Source organism: Indicator indicator, chromosome 8 (genome assembly GCF_027791375.1).
Source record: "Indicator indicator isolate 239-I01 chromosome 8, UM_Iind_1.1, whole genome shotgun sequence".
In the NCBI taxonomy this organism is placed as follows: domain Eukaryota; kingdom Metazoa; phylum Chordata; class Aves; order Piciformes; family Indicatoridae; genus Indicator; species Indicator indicator.
In genome coordinates this window covers 21,967,094-21,981,428 of record NC_072017.1, presented here as the reverse complement: position 1 = coordinate 21,981,428, position 14,335 = coordinate 21,967,094, and the positions used below count along the sequence as shown (strand labels likewise).

Genomic DNA, 14,335 nt, shown 5'->3' with positions numbered 1-14,335 from the left:
GTTCACAATGCCTACATATTACAATAGTTACCGTACCATTTAGTTAATTTTCATTTCACTGGTGACACAGAAAAGACTGCACTGTGCTGAGCTGCAGCTGACAATTAAATGTTCCTTTTAAAGCATGTAAGATTTCTTTCTTAAAAGTAAACTTGCAAGTTTGGGGGGAAAAAAAGCCTATAAATTAAATCAGTTTTACTGCCAATTTTTGCCTCATACAATTTTTTTTTTTTTTTTTTTTAGAGACCATCTCTCTGACCGAAACAAGACTGCTTCACTCATTCATGGGCAACACTTTGGCTCCATGTGCATTTATATAAGTGAGAAGAATTTTTGATCTCCTCTCTATTACATCAATAAGTTTTTCAATTCCTTTTCTGCCTCCTTGGCTCTCCCAGTATATTTTGTCGAGGAACAAAGACTGAAGCAACTTCTCACGTAAATGCTGGCTTCTCAGCACCGAAATTGCAGACTCAGGGAATCTGGAAAAGTGCAAAGAAGTTCATCAGCTTTGCCATCACTCTGAATTACAATATTTATGTTGTGGTTTAGCAATCAATTCTATGAATATGGACTGCAACTAGGCAACAGAAGTCTATACATGCCTAACAATACATGTGTTAATTGCATCTTTTACTGCAGTGGGATGACTTTTTAAATGCACCCGGTAAATGCCTTGGGGTGATGATATCTATTCCAGTAACTCAGTTCTCATGCTTACACTGGGGAAGAAATTCTCAGTCTTTCTAGAAAATTATTAATTTAAAACTTACTCATTGATTCCTTGCAGTATTTTGAAGTCAAGATTGTCTTCGTTTCTGTCAAAGAAACCCTTATTGTCTATAAAGGCTAAGTGCCTTCGGTCATGCCTTCTCTGAACTATGTGTGTCAGTTCAACAGCATCCTGATCACTACATCTCAGCTTCAGTCCTTGCTGCATGCAGGAATCTTCCTTGAGAGGTTTGAATCCACAGCAGTTTCTGTCTAGCCGATTGTAGATCTAAAATAAAGTATAGCAGAGTGCCAAGTGAAAACAATATCAAAGTATTTGGGGCAAAGCGTGACCCTAAGACATCATTTATTAATGCTGACAGGAAAGCAAGTTCAGGACAAATATAACTGAAGTCAGCAGTGAAATGGCATTGAAAACCCAGTCCCCATACATCACATACTGTTAGAAGATGTTTTACCCATGTTAGAGCCACAATTTATGTCATTAAAAATTCTTTGAAAATAATGCAGCAATACCACTGTGTAACTGGAATAACAAAATGGTGAATACAGTTCAATTTTTTTTTTCAGAAGGCTGTAGTCTTTATACATTTTCTTTGCTGGAGAGCAATTGAAATGGCACAGTGTGACACACACACAGTGGGTCTCCATTTTGTGGGACCTATTTGACTAATAGTATGCAAAATAATTGGAAAGATTAGTAAGGGGCATAGCAAACCATCAGAAGCTACAAAATGCAAGAGTGTATTTATAATTAGAAAGCAGCCTTCCTGAGTTGTAGTGTGGCACATACTTTAATGACACGATGATCTAGGTTATTTTTTCCCATGTCAACCCTTGCTTATTCACTGCACAGAACTTAGCTGGAAGGAATATATCTGGTCTAACTTTAGTGGCGTAAATGTTAAGCATCTCTTCTGACTTAGTCATTTATGTTCCCTTTCATAAACAATGACGAGAATGAGACACCTCCAGAGCAAAGGATGCCATTTTAGGATAACTAATACAGGAAGGATAAATCACTCCTTGAAAGTACTTCTAGCCCTGTTGACTAGACGGGAGTAAATGCACAGTTACTGCTAGGGCCCTGAGTGCACATAGAGTCCTTCATCGTCCTAAGCACAAATAGGCCTTCGTTGCTCTCAGCAGCCTCTCCTGGTATCTCTACACAAAGCCACTCTGCCTGTGGGCCCAAGAGCCCTATTGAAGCTCAGGCCTGGCACTTCATCTGTCCTTTGGGCTTTTTGCGGTAGACTGCACCTACTGCATGTGTGTGTGTGCATATCTGCTGCTTGTCCTGCTATCTGTTGCTCCTGGATTGCTGCTTGAGGATCCTGCTTCTTGGCTTTGGAGCTGGCTTGCTGTCTTGTCTGCACATGATGCTCACTGGGCTATCAGTGAGACCTATGGCTTTCACCATCTTTCATCTTTTCTGTTAAGTTGCCTCTCCTGCTGCTGGCCTTGCCTGTCCTGCTTGTCATGTGGCTGCCCTTGGCTCCAGCTCATCTTCCCATGGAGCAGCTCTTCCTGACAGGTGTTTACAGAGTGGAATTCTGGTCTGGTGTAGCTAAAGCTTAATGAGTAGCTTAACAAAAGTAAATAATTTTTTTCTGTCCTTGCTTTTTGTATACTGCAAATTCTTCAAACCTCTTTAAGCATAAAAGCACAGATTTTCACACAAGCCTTTCGAAATAACAACTTTATGACACCCTAGTGAAATGAACTGTTTAGACCCTTCTAATGTAGAACTATGTTGCAGGTTGAAAAGGCCTCTTCCATTTGTTCATCAAATGGAAGATTGTTCATCAAATGGAAGTCTGAGAGCTGGTTTGTTTTTTTCTTACATATGCAGTACCACTGCCACCAGTCTTGGTGGGAGCATTTGTTTCCAAATGTGAAAAACAAGGAACAGTTGTCTTTCTCCTTTCTTAAGTAGCATTAATCAGCTGCAGATACTAGACCTTCTCCTACTTGCAGCGTTCTAGCTCATGGGATCTCTGATCCAAAGGCTTTGCCGGGAAGTGAAGCAGAGTCCTTCTAGATAGAGTCCTTTGATGTATAACCCTGATTCATCTGCACCACACTTCTTTACATACATTAAATGGATGAGGTAATTTTTTTACAGAGTCTCTTTATAATATCATGCCAGTGTTAAGGCACACAGTGGAGATGCTGCTGCAATCATAAAAGTTTAGCATTGGGTTTTGTCATCTACTTATGAGAGGTCCAACCCTTTGAAATTAAAGAAGCCATTTTACATTTAATGTCCATATTTCACCTGACTTCTTGCAGAAAGCAAGCAAAGGTCAGCAGTAACTATTTTTTTCAGCCTGTTTTGTAGCATTTGAAGCCAGAGATCAGCAACACTTATCACAGGCACCAAACCCATCATTTTGAGAGAAGCATGTTTAACAGAGAATGCTTTTTTACAGTTATTCTTTATTTCTGAAGTAAACAGATATTATGAGAAATTTTAAGCCACTTGACAATAGGGTAATGGCACGAAAACATAAACGCTTGACACAATCCGGATTATTCCTGTAGGAGCGTTACTGTGTTTTTAGCATCAGAATAAGCCATGTATGACTTCGTACCAGTTTCTAATATTTGCCTAGAGTGGGAATAAAGATGGAGGCAAGTGACAACTTATTTTTAGGGAAGAAGGAGGAATAGCATGCTTGCCTCAAGGTGAGGTAAAACAAGATGTCTCAAGACAAAAGCCTTTGCTTCCTTTTTTAAGAAAAGGAGTCAGTTTCTTTGATCTCTTCTTCAATGAGCTCTTTCTCTGATGACAAGTTGCATTTTGGATATTTTTATTGCAAGATACAATCAGAAGTTCAAACTGTACAAATACATCTCTTCCTCACTTTAAAAAAAGACAATACACACACAATAAAACTTTTCTACAAGTCCTATGTGTGCTCATGTGACTTTTGAGGCAGATAGTTGCATTCAGTAAATGTTTTACCTGCAGAAGAAAATCAAAGAGTGCCATCTTGGACCACTCATGATGATGGACCTCAGTACAGCCCCACTCAGCTTTGGGAACTTTACCATTCTGCCAGCACTTCTGCTTCAATAGCTGCTGATACTGCCCCCAGGTTAATCTCACTGAAGAGTGGGTGTTATTATCTGTTGGACTCAGTGAGGAATCCCAGAGAATAACAGGACAGGCTTGACCATCTGAAAAAGGAAAACCAAATCATTGGTATAGTGTAATACTGTCAGACTTACCTGATCATTCTTTAGATACTGTCTGAGTATCAATAATTATACCATTTTATAGGTTTGGCAGGAAAAATGGGCAGGGACTAATAATTTTACATCTTTTGGTTAATGTGGTCTTATTCCACATATAAAACCACTCACTGCAGCAATGGAAGGTACACAGATGTTATAAACACTTTAGTGTACAGAAGGCTTTCTCTGTTTGAAGCAAGTGATTAGTATACAAAATCCTATACTAAACCAGACTATTAAAACTTTTATAGATAGCTTCAGAGCCTACAATGCCACTATGAGTCAATGATGTAATTTCTCTGTCATTCCAGTGAACTGATAATGAAAAGGCTGAAAACTTTGTAGGTTTTATTCATTCATAATGGGCACAGAAACATTAAAAATCCTATCATTAGAGGGGATTTAATATCTTTGGTATTTTATGCCTCTAATGGAGTATTTCACAGCTCTGAAATGATAGATGAGTGTGAGTTTAGCATGAATAAATATCTTGACTTTTTTTTTCCCAGGTATAACATGAGATATGTTTTGTACAGCAGCTATTTTGGCCACATTCTTTAATTCTTCCGTGAAAAGAATATTCTGTTCCTCCATGAAACTAAGTCAAGGACCTTAGCTTTGGTGAATTCAATTTTTCAGAGTTCTTACTGGGAAGAAGCCTTAACAAAGAATTGAAAATTAGTTTTCCTAACCAATAAGTATATTTCACCCTATATCAAGGCTTATCTATCTTAGGAAAGCTGAACTGTCCTTTTCATTGTTGATGCAATGATGCTGCTTTAAATGATCAAGGACCCAAGACTGAATGTGGCTTGTATGCATTAGAACAAAGAAATCCTTTATCATTTTAGGTGTAATGAGAAGAGGGAGGGACCATATAACTGCAAAACTTACTAAATAGCAAGTGTTGAAACACATATAGGGCTTTAAAATTAATTTCTATTTATCTTGAAGGTTAATGAACCTAAAACCCACACTATTGCACAATTTATCATGTTGTTAAGTGTAGCCTAAACCACCTTTTTTATCTTCCACGTGCACACAGAGCCAGAGACGCATCTGAAACTTGCCTGAAGGCAACGACATCTACAGCACCCTCTTCTCCAGTGGCAAACCAGAGAATAAAACCCAGGTATTTATACTAACAGCAAGGTAAAAGCTGCTAATGTGAATGCTCCATCTGTAAGTAAAACTGCTAAAGTCAAAAGCTGAATCAAAAAGCAATTTGCTCAAAGGATGCTGAGTTGAAACAAGAGAAATTATCTTTGCCCATACTGAGTAATAAATCATCTCATATTTGTCAACAAAGCATGAAAGGTCCCACAAGCAATCAAGCCCAAGAGAAAATGTAATCTTCAAAACTAGAATGTACCTTCTCTCAGACAGGACTTACACATATAAGATAGCTCTTCTCAAGCCAATCCATTGTGTTCCACCACCTCTTTTAACTTCCCTCCCAGTTGCCCAGTGTTTCCTTGGGAACACACAAAATGTCTTTCCTTCAGGAACATCAATCTCCCTCTTTCACTGGGATCAGCACTACTCTTACTAGAACAATGCTCAAAACTTTGCTGGGAAAAAAAAAAGTGCTGAGCATTCCTGAAAATCTGGCTTCTACTGAGGTATCTGAATAAGTATTTAGGCAATTAATTTGGGAAATCCTAGCCATTTCTCAATCTCTCTTGCTCTGGCTCCATCACTTACGTTTTAGATAACTTTCCAAGTCAGGTCAACTCCTGCATTGGAAATTGTCAAAAAAAAAAAAAAAAAAGGCAGGAGGAGGGAGTCTGCTTTCTTCAGGACTAAGTTATTTTTGTATCTCAAGTAACAGCTTATGTAACTATTAATGAATTTTTCTACAAACCAAATACATAAATGGGCTTCTAACAATACAAATGTCTCCAGTCTACACAAAAGGGATGTGATAAGTAATAACAAAATAAATATGAGAAAAATATGAATAGTATCCTGCTGGTTTCCATTAAGACACAAAAACATTTTTAAAAGCTGAAAGCTAAATACAGGAAATGTTTGGATTTCAGAGGAAATGGGGGCAGAAAAGATGAGCCAAAATAAAATCTTTCAACTCTGTAATATAAATTGAATTACAGGAGCGTCAGTAAAGAGCAGCGACTCAAATTTTTGACATTTGCGGTAAAAACACAAAACTAATGAATTAAAGCAGATAAGGTATCTGATTCATACCTGCATTAATTGTCATGACCCCACTGAACTCAGCTGAGCTCTTGTAACTCAAGGTTTGTGAGGATGTGGGTAAAGTTAACTGGGAGGTGAAAAGTAAGGTCTGGCTGTAAGAACCAGAGCTTCTAGTTTGATACAGCCAAAACTGAGGAGGATGATCACATTTCAGAATAAATCCAGGGTTTTCTGCATGCGCTTCTTTCCTGATCATCTTCATATATTAACACAAAAGGCTACAGCTTTTCTGTTGCTGCAGCTGCATCACACTGAATCTCGAGCAAAGCTGACTGACTGAATTCTGTTTTCATCTGCCATTTTCCATCTATATTTCTACTTACCTATCTAAAGATGATCTGCACAACTGTATAGAAAGACTTTTCAAAACTTATGTTGGGACCAGCTTCCTTAGAACTCACATAAATTTCTGAACATCAACATATTTCTAAATATTTCTTGGGCACTTAGGAGCTACTAGCTCAGGATATCCTAAGTTGAATAAGCCAACACAGATGAAACCTCAAGCTTCTAAAACTGGAGTACCTAAGGTATTCAAACTGCTTCATGTGTGATTAGGTAATGTAGCACTGCATGGTTTTCAACACAGGCATTATCTTAGGTATCCACACTCCACACCACTTCCAGAAGCCTGTATGCATCTTAATCACAGAGATGTTCTTGCAAATGTTATTCTTTAGTCTTATGGTCTAACTTCTGTCTACAGCATTTTAAATAACTTCTGTGAAAGAAAATATTTTCAAACATGCCCATGGAAGATTTGCTCCTTTTGGTGATGCTCTCATGAAGTAGTTAAAACCTTTCTCAAACTCCTTATTGTTCACTGTAAAGTAGTGCTGCTTACTACTGCCACATTAAAGAAAAGGTTAATTGTCCATGTATTAGAAGGAGAGGAGCAGATGTACAGAGCATTACTTGAATTTGAGAGTTTAAGATCTTAGGGGAATGGAATCAGAAATCAGAAGTTATGCAATTTATTTTTCTTTCTTTCCTCTGCACCTTATTTGCAATAGTTCTATCCTGCAATGGATAGACATATGGATGTCAGAATTAAAGAATGCATGAAACTTACATTAGCTGCTCTCTAGACTATGGACTGCACTATTGCTTACACATGAACTTCTCTATCCAACAAAATATTGGAAATATGCCCTTTGGTACCATGGTGTAAGTTGTTCAGGATTTTAGACAGAAAGAAGGACGGATAAATTGAAGCATTTTAGAACGCTCTGAATGCTTAAGGCAGCATTAGGTTTTTCTCATTCTTTGATCTGACATTAGTAGTTCCTAATATCTCTGCCTGCTTTTGCATAACTTCTGGTGGTATGGTAAGGGCAGTCCGATATAACAGAAAATTTTACAGTTCCATTTATCAGTAAATTGCAGTAAACACAGCTGATGGAGTTATCTATTACAAGGCATTCATCTGTTTGCATTAAACCAGCCAGGAAAGGTGTTACTCAAATGCAGACATTCTTTCCATGTTTTAGGAAAAACAGTGGTTCTTTTCCCAATCTTTAGCTAAAGAAAGTCCACCCAAATTGAGTATACCTGTGCTTATTCTCATAGTAGAGGATAAAACATTTAGCCAAACTTACAGTATCAGAAGAGGGGTGGTTGTAGATCAAGCCCTAACACTGGCATCATCTCACCCTCCACATGCTGTCGCTTGATTTGTGACATGCAGTCATTTGACTTAGCTTTTGTGCAAATTAAGGCAGGGCTGTGACACCAAGCAAGGTCTTCTGTTCCTCCAGCTAGCTTGATCAAATAATGAACGTTCTCAGTCCTATGGCATTAATATGACCATCCCACAGCTGAGACACAAGAATCAGCCTCCATTTTTTCTGCAACAGATAGTTTTGTGGTTACTTCTTTTTTGTTTATAGATATTTTGGTGCTTTTGAGATACTCCTCCCCCTCTACTCTGTCCTGGTGAGGCTGCATCTAGAATATTGTGTCCAGTTCTGGGCCCATCAGATCAAGAAGGACAGGGAACTGCTTGAAAGATTCCAGCACAGAGCCACAAAGGTGCTGAAGGGAGCATAACATCTTCCCTATGAGGAAAGGCTGAAGGATCTAGGTCTCTTTATCCTGGAGAAAAGGAGACTGAAGGGTGTCCTCATTGATGTTTATGTGAAAGGCAATGTTGGGAGGACAGAGCCAGGGTCTTCTCAGTGATATCCAATGATAGGACAAGGGGCAATATGAGGATCATAGGACGTTCCACGTGAACATAAGGAAAAATCTTTTCACTGTGAGGGTGACAGAGCACTGGAACAGGCTGCCCAGAGAGGTTGTGGAATCTCCTTCTTTGGAGACATTCAAAACCTGCTTGGATGCATTCCTATGCATCTCCACCAGGTGATCCTGCTTGGGCAGGGGGGTTGGACTAGATGATCTTTTGAGGTCCCTTCCAACCCCTAAAATTTTGCAATTCTGTGTGATTCTGTGAATGACTGCTTGTGTATGACCCGAATCGTGCTCTTTTAGACTGTAATACTGAACTCATAAGACCTTTTAGATTCAGCTGGTTAATTGCAAACATATCAGAGAAAGAGTTATCATACCTGATTTTAGCACACATAATTGCAAAATAAGATAAACCATAAAAAAATCAGTTGAAAAGGTTTTACAATTAACTAAAGAGGTCAACCAGACAGAGGATTTGCATATAGTATTTTGCTAGACCTTTAAAAAACATCAGAGGGAGATTTGTGTGAGTAGGGGAAATAAAACCTATACAAGGATTTACTAAACATTTCTTTGAAACTGCTTTTGACAAAATGAATGACAGCTTTGAAAAGCTCATTTTTGAAGATATTATTGCTACATCAAACATGTCTTGTTAGATCACATCACAACTGAGGCAAGCTAAAGGGATGTCATGGAGAGAGAGATGTCAGCCCAGAAATTGTGCACATTCATATATACATGCACAATCTCTAATCCTGTGTTGTTTTCTTTCCTATATGCATAACCATGACTCACACAAGCCACCCTGAAAAAGCTTTACAGTGGCCACCTAATCCTACTTTAAAAACACATGGGCTATAGAAATGAGCTCGCAATTTGCGCATAACTTTTTCAAGAATATATTTTTTGCTCATTTTCTCAACACAGACATTTTTCAGATTATGCCAGACACAAGAATGTAAATAGTAATGAGCTCAACTAGATACTGGGCATCTAAGCTCCAGCATATTTCCAGGCTAAAGAAATGGAGACAGACAAGGTACAGTAAGTGTTCCTAATGCTCTGTTCACTCATCAGATGGAAAAAAATGAAGTGAGTCCAAAATAATGTTATTTCTTTTCTCATCACCTAGCAACACTCTTATTGATACAGGAACATAGCCAGTTATGAGGAAAAGAAAATTAGAGGGCAGAATGAGACTCTGTCCCAGACAGTCCAAAATATACTGAAAGGTAACAGACACTGAGTAAGACAATGCACAATTAGCCTAATAGCTGTTTTCAGAGGCTTGCAGTGTGTCATCTCTGCAGCTATTCTGTGCGGTTTCTCCAACTGAAATACCTTAATGCCTTGTGACAGCTCTACAGCAGTAAATCTTGTTCCTAAAAATAAACTAGGCATAATGTATCTTCCACGCTCTGCAAGTATGAATAATATTCAGAAGCTTCCAAACTGTTGTTCCTAGAGATTCATTCACATTTGAGCTGCCAAAGGGAAGGTTTACAAAGCAGGAAGGAATTGGAGATCACCGGGTTGTCTTCCTGATGTCAAATTTTAGAAAGCCATTCTTGTACTACATTTTTTATTTTTAAGAAATGCAGACTGATATAAAAGTATTTGGTATAAGCTAATTTCAGCAGCAAGAAATAAACAGCAAAAACATAGCTAGCCACTTTAGCAGTGATTCATTAAAGCACAACGCAATCCTTTTGGGTTGCGATTTGTGACTGTACAAAAATAGTACTTAGACATTTAACAAGACAGCAATGTTAGAAGTAGACTTATAACTCAACATTACATGTATGAAATCTACCTTTAATGTCTCTAAAGTTAAACCCCAAAATTTTAATTGAAAATTTTATACTAATCATGTCACAGCTATATTGAGATATTTACTGTGTATATTTCCTTTTCTGCACAACAGAAAACCTCAAAATGTACAGTAGGATCCACTAAAATGTAGCGTGTTTTTTTTTTTTTTAATTACCAGGGAAAATGGAAGCACTTTATAAAAAATGTTTCAGTTCCTTGAGGTATTAGTACTCTCAAAGTAGAATGAAGCTGCTGCAGGAAGGTCCTCTATATTTTCAAGTAGGTTATCTGACTACAAACCCTCTTTCCTACCACCTGTTTGAGAGATAAATTCCTGTGTTCATTTTCAACAACATTTTAGTAAAATCAAATCTAAAAGATAAAAAAACTTTTAAAACTTATTTTAAAAATAAATAATAAATTCAGAAATATCGATTGAATCACAGGGTATTCTGGAATGTCTTTCACCAGTTTCACTTCGGGCAGTCTGTACAACGTCATGCAAGCTACAGATGACTCCCTCTCATTTTTCTCATTTCAGACTCCCACGGAAGGGAAACTGCTACCGCCCTCAGCAGCTCAATGGTATCGATCTAAACTTTGGAGCACTGCATCCTGTGGACAGGATAATTGCACTGCAGAAGTTACACACATATACCAGCTTTATTTCCCTGTCATGATGGGGTTAGCTCTCAGGCTCACAGGAGTTAAAGGTGGCAGCTGCTGCCCTGTAATTAGCATGGGAGAGGGAAGGAAACCTCAACACTCCACCTGCAAGCTGAAAATCATAGGAACGTGTTACCTTGGAAGAACTCCAATCTCCTGCTTACAGAAGGTAAGCTCCTGTTTAGCCCCAAGATCCTATCCAAATGAAAGGCAAACACTTCACTCATGTCGAGGGGTCTTTTGATGATGCCACAGTGTCTCTGATTACAAGCAGTTCCTCTGGTGCTGGGACCTCTGGCAAATACTACCAGGACTGCTTTGTGAGAAGGTACTTCTTGGATGCTCTCTATCTGAGAATCTGCCAGCATGCGCATGTTTTGGATGTCATCTCTGCTCAGCCATGAGGGAGAGCTCTCACTGTAAATCCTGATATTGCTCTCCTCAGGTAGAGGCTGCACCTTTATAGGAATCCCCTCAGGTCTCCAGTGTCCCCTCTCCCTGATTGCCATTCCATTTTGTCTGTGTTCATCCAGCTGCTGCTTTCTCACCTCCAGAGCTATTGCTGCTTCCCTTGTGCCCACAGCATGTGTGGCCCGCCCAGCCTGTTGGGCAAAGGACTCTTCCCAGCCTGTAAAAGTGGCTTTTGGAAAGTGCTGCCTGTAAGACAAAGGGGTTGCATGTTTCTTCCTGCGCTTTGGCTTCACTGTACCTCTGATATTGGCAGGCTTGCTGCGCTTGGATCGCAGGGTGATATAAACTACATTGGGTGGCAGCAAGGTCCCATTGTTACCAAGCTGGGGTTCCTGGAAATTGGGTGGTGACAGGGTGCCATCCAGTGGGATGCCCAGAAAAGGAGTTTGGGCTGCATCTTGGAGACTTCTGGAACTTATCTTTTGGTGTCTTCCTCTGTGCTGGGGTAAAACATGACCCACTTGACTGATGAGGAATCCCAGGTAGATCACACACACAGTGCCCACTAGCAGATTCCTCCTTGTCCTTGGCCGCCTGCAAGTCCAAATCCTCAGCACCCGTGAGGGGCACAGGCAGCAAACAAACAAGTTTTTTATTTTACTTGGCTGATCAAAGGTAGTCATTTCTCTAGTGAATCCACATAATGAAAACAGCATAAAGTCTTCTGTATGTTCCAGCCAGGATGATGATGCATGATTTCCTTTCCCCCGTTTCTAGTTCTCCTTTTCCAAATAGCTTCCAGCATGGGTGATGGACAGAAACTACTGATATGCCTGGGAATGTGTTTACCACCAGGGATGCTGACACTCCACCTTCTCAAGCCATTAAATTCTTATCAGCCACCAACAGAGGAAGTGATTGGCTTCAGAGAATGAATGGAGCCAGCTGCGTAAGCAAAGTTTGCTGACCTGTAGTCTAAAAGATCTGAAGTATCTCCTTTGCAAACTGCAAAAAGAAAATAGTAGTTTTCTCACATATGGCATCTGTGGACCTGTATTTTTAATAGACAGAAGTTCTAGATGAGACATCTAGAAATTTGTCAGGATACATCTTTCAGTATAAATTAAACACCAAACCCATGAAATACAGGCTCAATTTGCAATCTCAGCTAGCTGTATTCCATCATTAGAAGAAAATCTTATCAAACCCAGTTCATAATCATCCTTTTCTTAAGACAAAGTCTTCACTGAGCCTAATGTTACAGAAATGCTGTAAATTATACAATATTAACCACCAGTAACTGTGGTAGTTAAATATGCACATATTCACTAATATAAAAATGTGTTAGCAGTGCCAAGAATTTCATAAACACACTTTAGAGACGAAAGATGATTAATTCTCTTCACTTTTCTAACAAGATAAATAGGAGCTAGCTAGAGTATTTCAAATAAAATGACAGTGGCTTATATATAATTTCAAAGAAACAAAGACAGAATAATTGCACATTGTGTATATATATTGCTTTAAGAATATAAAACCTCTTACCTCTTCAGCTTGACGTATCCTCCACTCTGGTAAACTCCTTAAGTTAATAAAAGTAACCTAGTAAAAGCTGACGCTGTCAAAGTATTCTAGCACATATTTCAGTTTTAACCGTGGTTCACATTTAGGTATTTCATTGCAAGCTAAATACTGTTTGGAAGCTGACTCTACTGAGAAGTGGTTTGCATACAAACTCCTATAAACTTACGGGAATGTCATGTTATTTAAAAACAATACACAACAACAACGACAAAAAAAAAAAATCCCAAACCTAAACCCAGCAACTTCTATTTTAAATTCTGTAATGAAAAGTCTTGGTGAAGTATGTGCCTTCCAAAAGTGCATTCCATCCATTTCTAACTCCCGAAGGCCCTCTAGTGTTTGTATTTTTTCAAAATTTAAAATATCCTGGACTCCCATGCCCCCATAATTTTAGAACTTTTGAGAATAATATGATCTTGTGATGGGAAACTAAAATCAGATAGCGGCTTTTCAAATGCTATTAATGTGCTATTAAACAGCTCAGGAGTGATTCCTATTTGTGCTTCCCAAAATGAGGTATAAAATAGTCACTACAGACTTGGAAAAGCTGAAGCAGGGAGAAATTAAGGGCTTGTGCAAAGTTAAGAAATGAGACACTGGCAAAGCTCTGACTTCTGACTCGTCTATTCTAAGTTCAAAGTAATAAAATGTAATTCTTCTCTCAATAATTAATATTAAGGGGAATAGATAGCTAAGGAATTGGTTTATATTTCAGATGGATCCAATTTGAACTTATAAAAAAATTGTGAGTGGCTGTTTTCACTGACCATTACTTTACTTTTTGTCTACATGTGTATTATCAAGATTTTCAGCATCCATACCTGCTACCAGGAAAAGAACCTTCATATCACTTGCTTTTTCCAAATTTGAGTTCTTGGAGGATTAGGGATTGTAAAAAAGCTCTCTTTTTTTTTTAGTTCAAATTTGACTGAAGAGACATAGCCCAAAGAAGACAATAAAAAAAACCTCCAGAGAAGTGTATCAATAAAGTCAGGAAAGATGTGGCTACTGCAGCTTAACAATTTTTATACTTTAAAGAAGTTGCCAAAGATCAGCCTTAGATATTTGAAGGACATTCTGGAAGATGGAAGGTCATTAGCAAGAAGTACCAGCTTTGCAACCCATTTGACCAACAGACACTGTACATGGTTCACAATGAGAATGGCCTCCTATATCCTGCTTAATACCAGCGCAATGTGCACAAAACATCAGCAAAGTTAGATAGCTAAAACCAGGGTAAGTAAAGGTAACTGGGCATTGCAGTCTGGGAGAAGAATTTCACCCATAGCACGTATTTACACGTACACAGAGGGAAATTTTTTTAAATGTCTAGCATAGGGACCCCTTTGAGAGCAAATACTGAAAAATAAAAAAAAAAAAAAAAAGGAAAACAGCCACCAAACTATTAAAAAAGACCCCGCAACATAATTACATCTCCTGGATCCTGTTTTAACTTACTACTGATTTTGACAGCAAA

The 14,335-nt window shown here is 38.5% G+C and overlaps 1 protein-coding gene across 2 annotated transcripts; it reads right to left on the bottom strand.

The window, feature by feature from the left end:
• Positions 1 to 274: 274 nt before the first annotated feature.
• Positions 275 to 11,990, bottom strand: GASK1B (golgi associated kinase 1B). 2 transcript variants are annotated; one of them, XM_054383225.1, is made up of 5 exons: positions 11,445 to 11,957; positions 11,000 to 11,399; positions 3,701 to 3,915; positions 774 to 1,000; positions 275 to 482 (listed from the first exon to the last, which is right to left on the bottom strand). In XM_054383225.1, exons 1-5 carry the CDS (start codon positions 11,955 to 11,957, stop codon positions 275 to 277), a joined length of 1,563 nt encoding a protein of 520 aa, XP_054239200.1. The 2 variants fall into 2 exon arrangements, with proteins under 2 accessions (XP_054239200.1, XP_054239199.1); XM_054383224.1 differs by having other exon boundaries at positions 11,000 to 11,990.
• Positions 11,991 to 14,335: the final 2,345 nt, after the last annotated feature.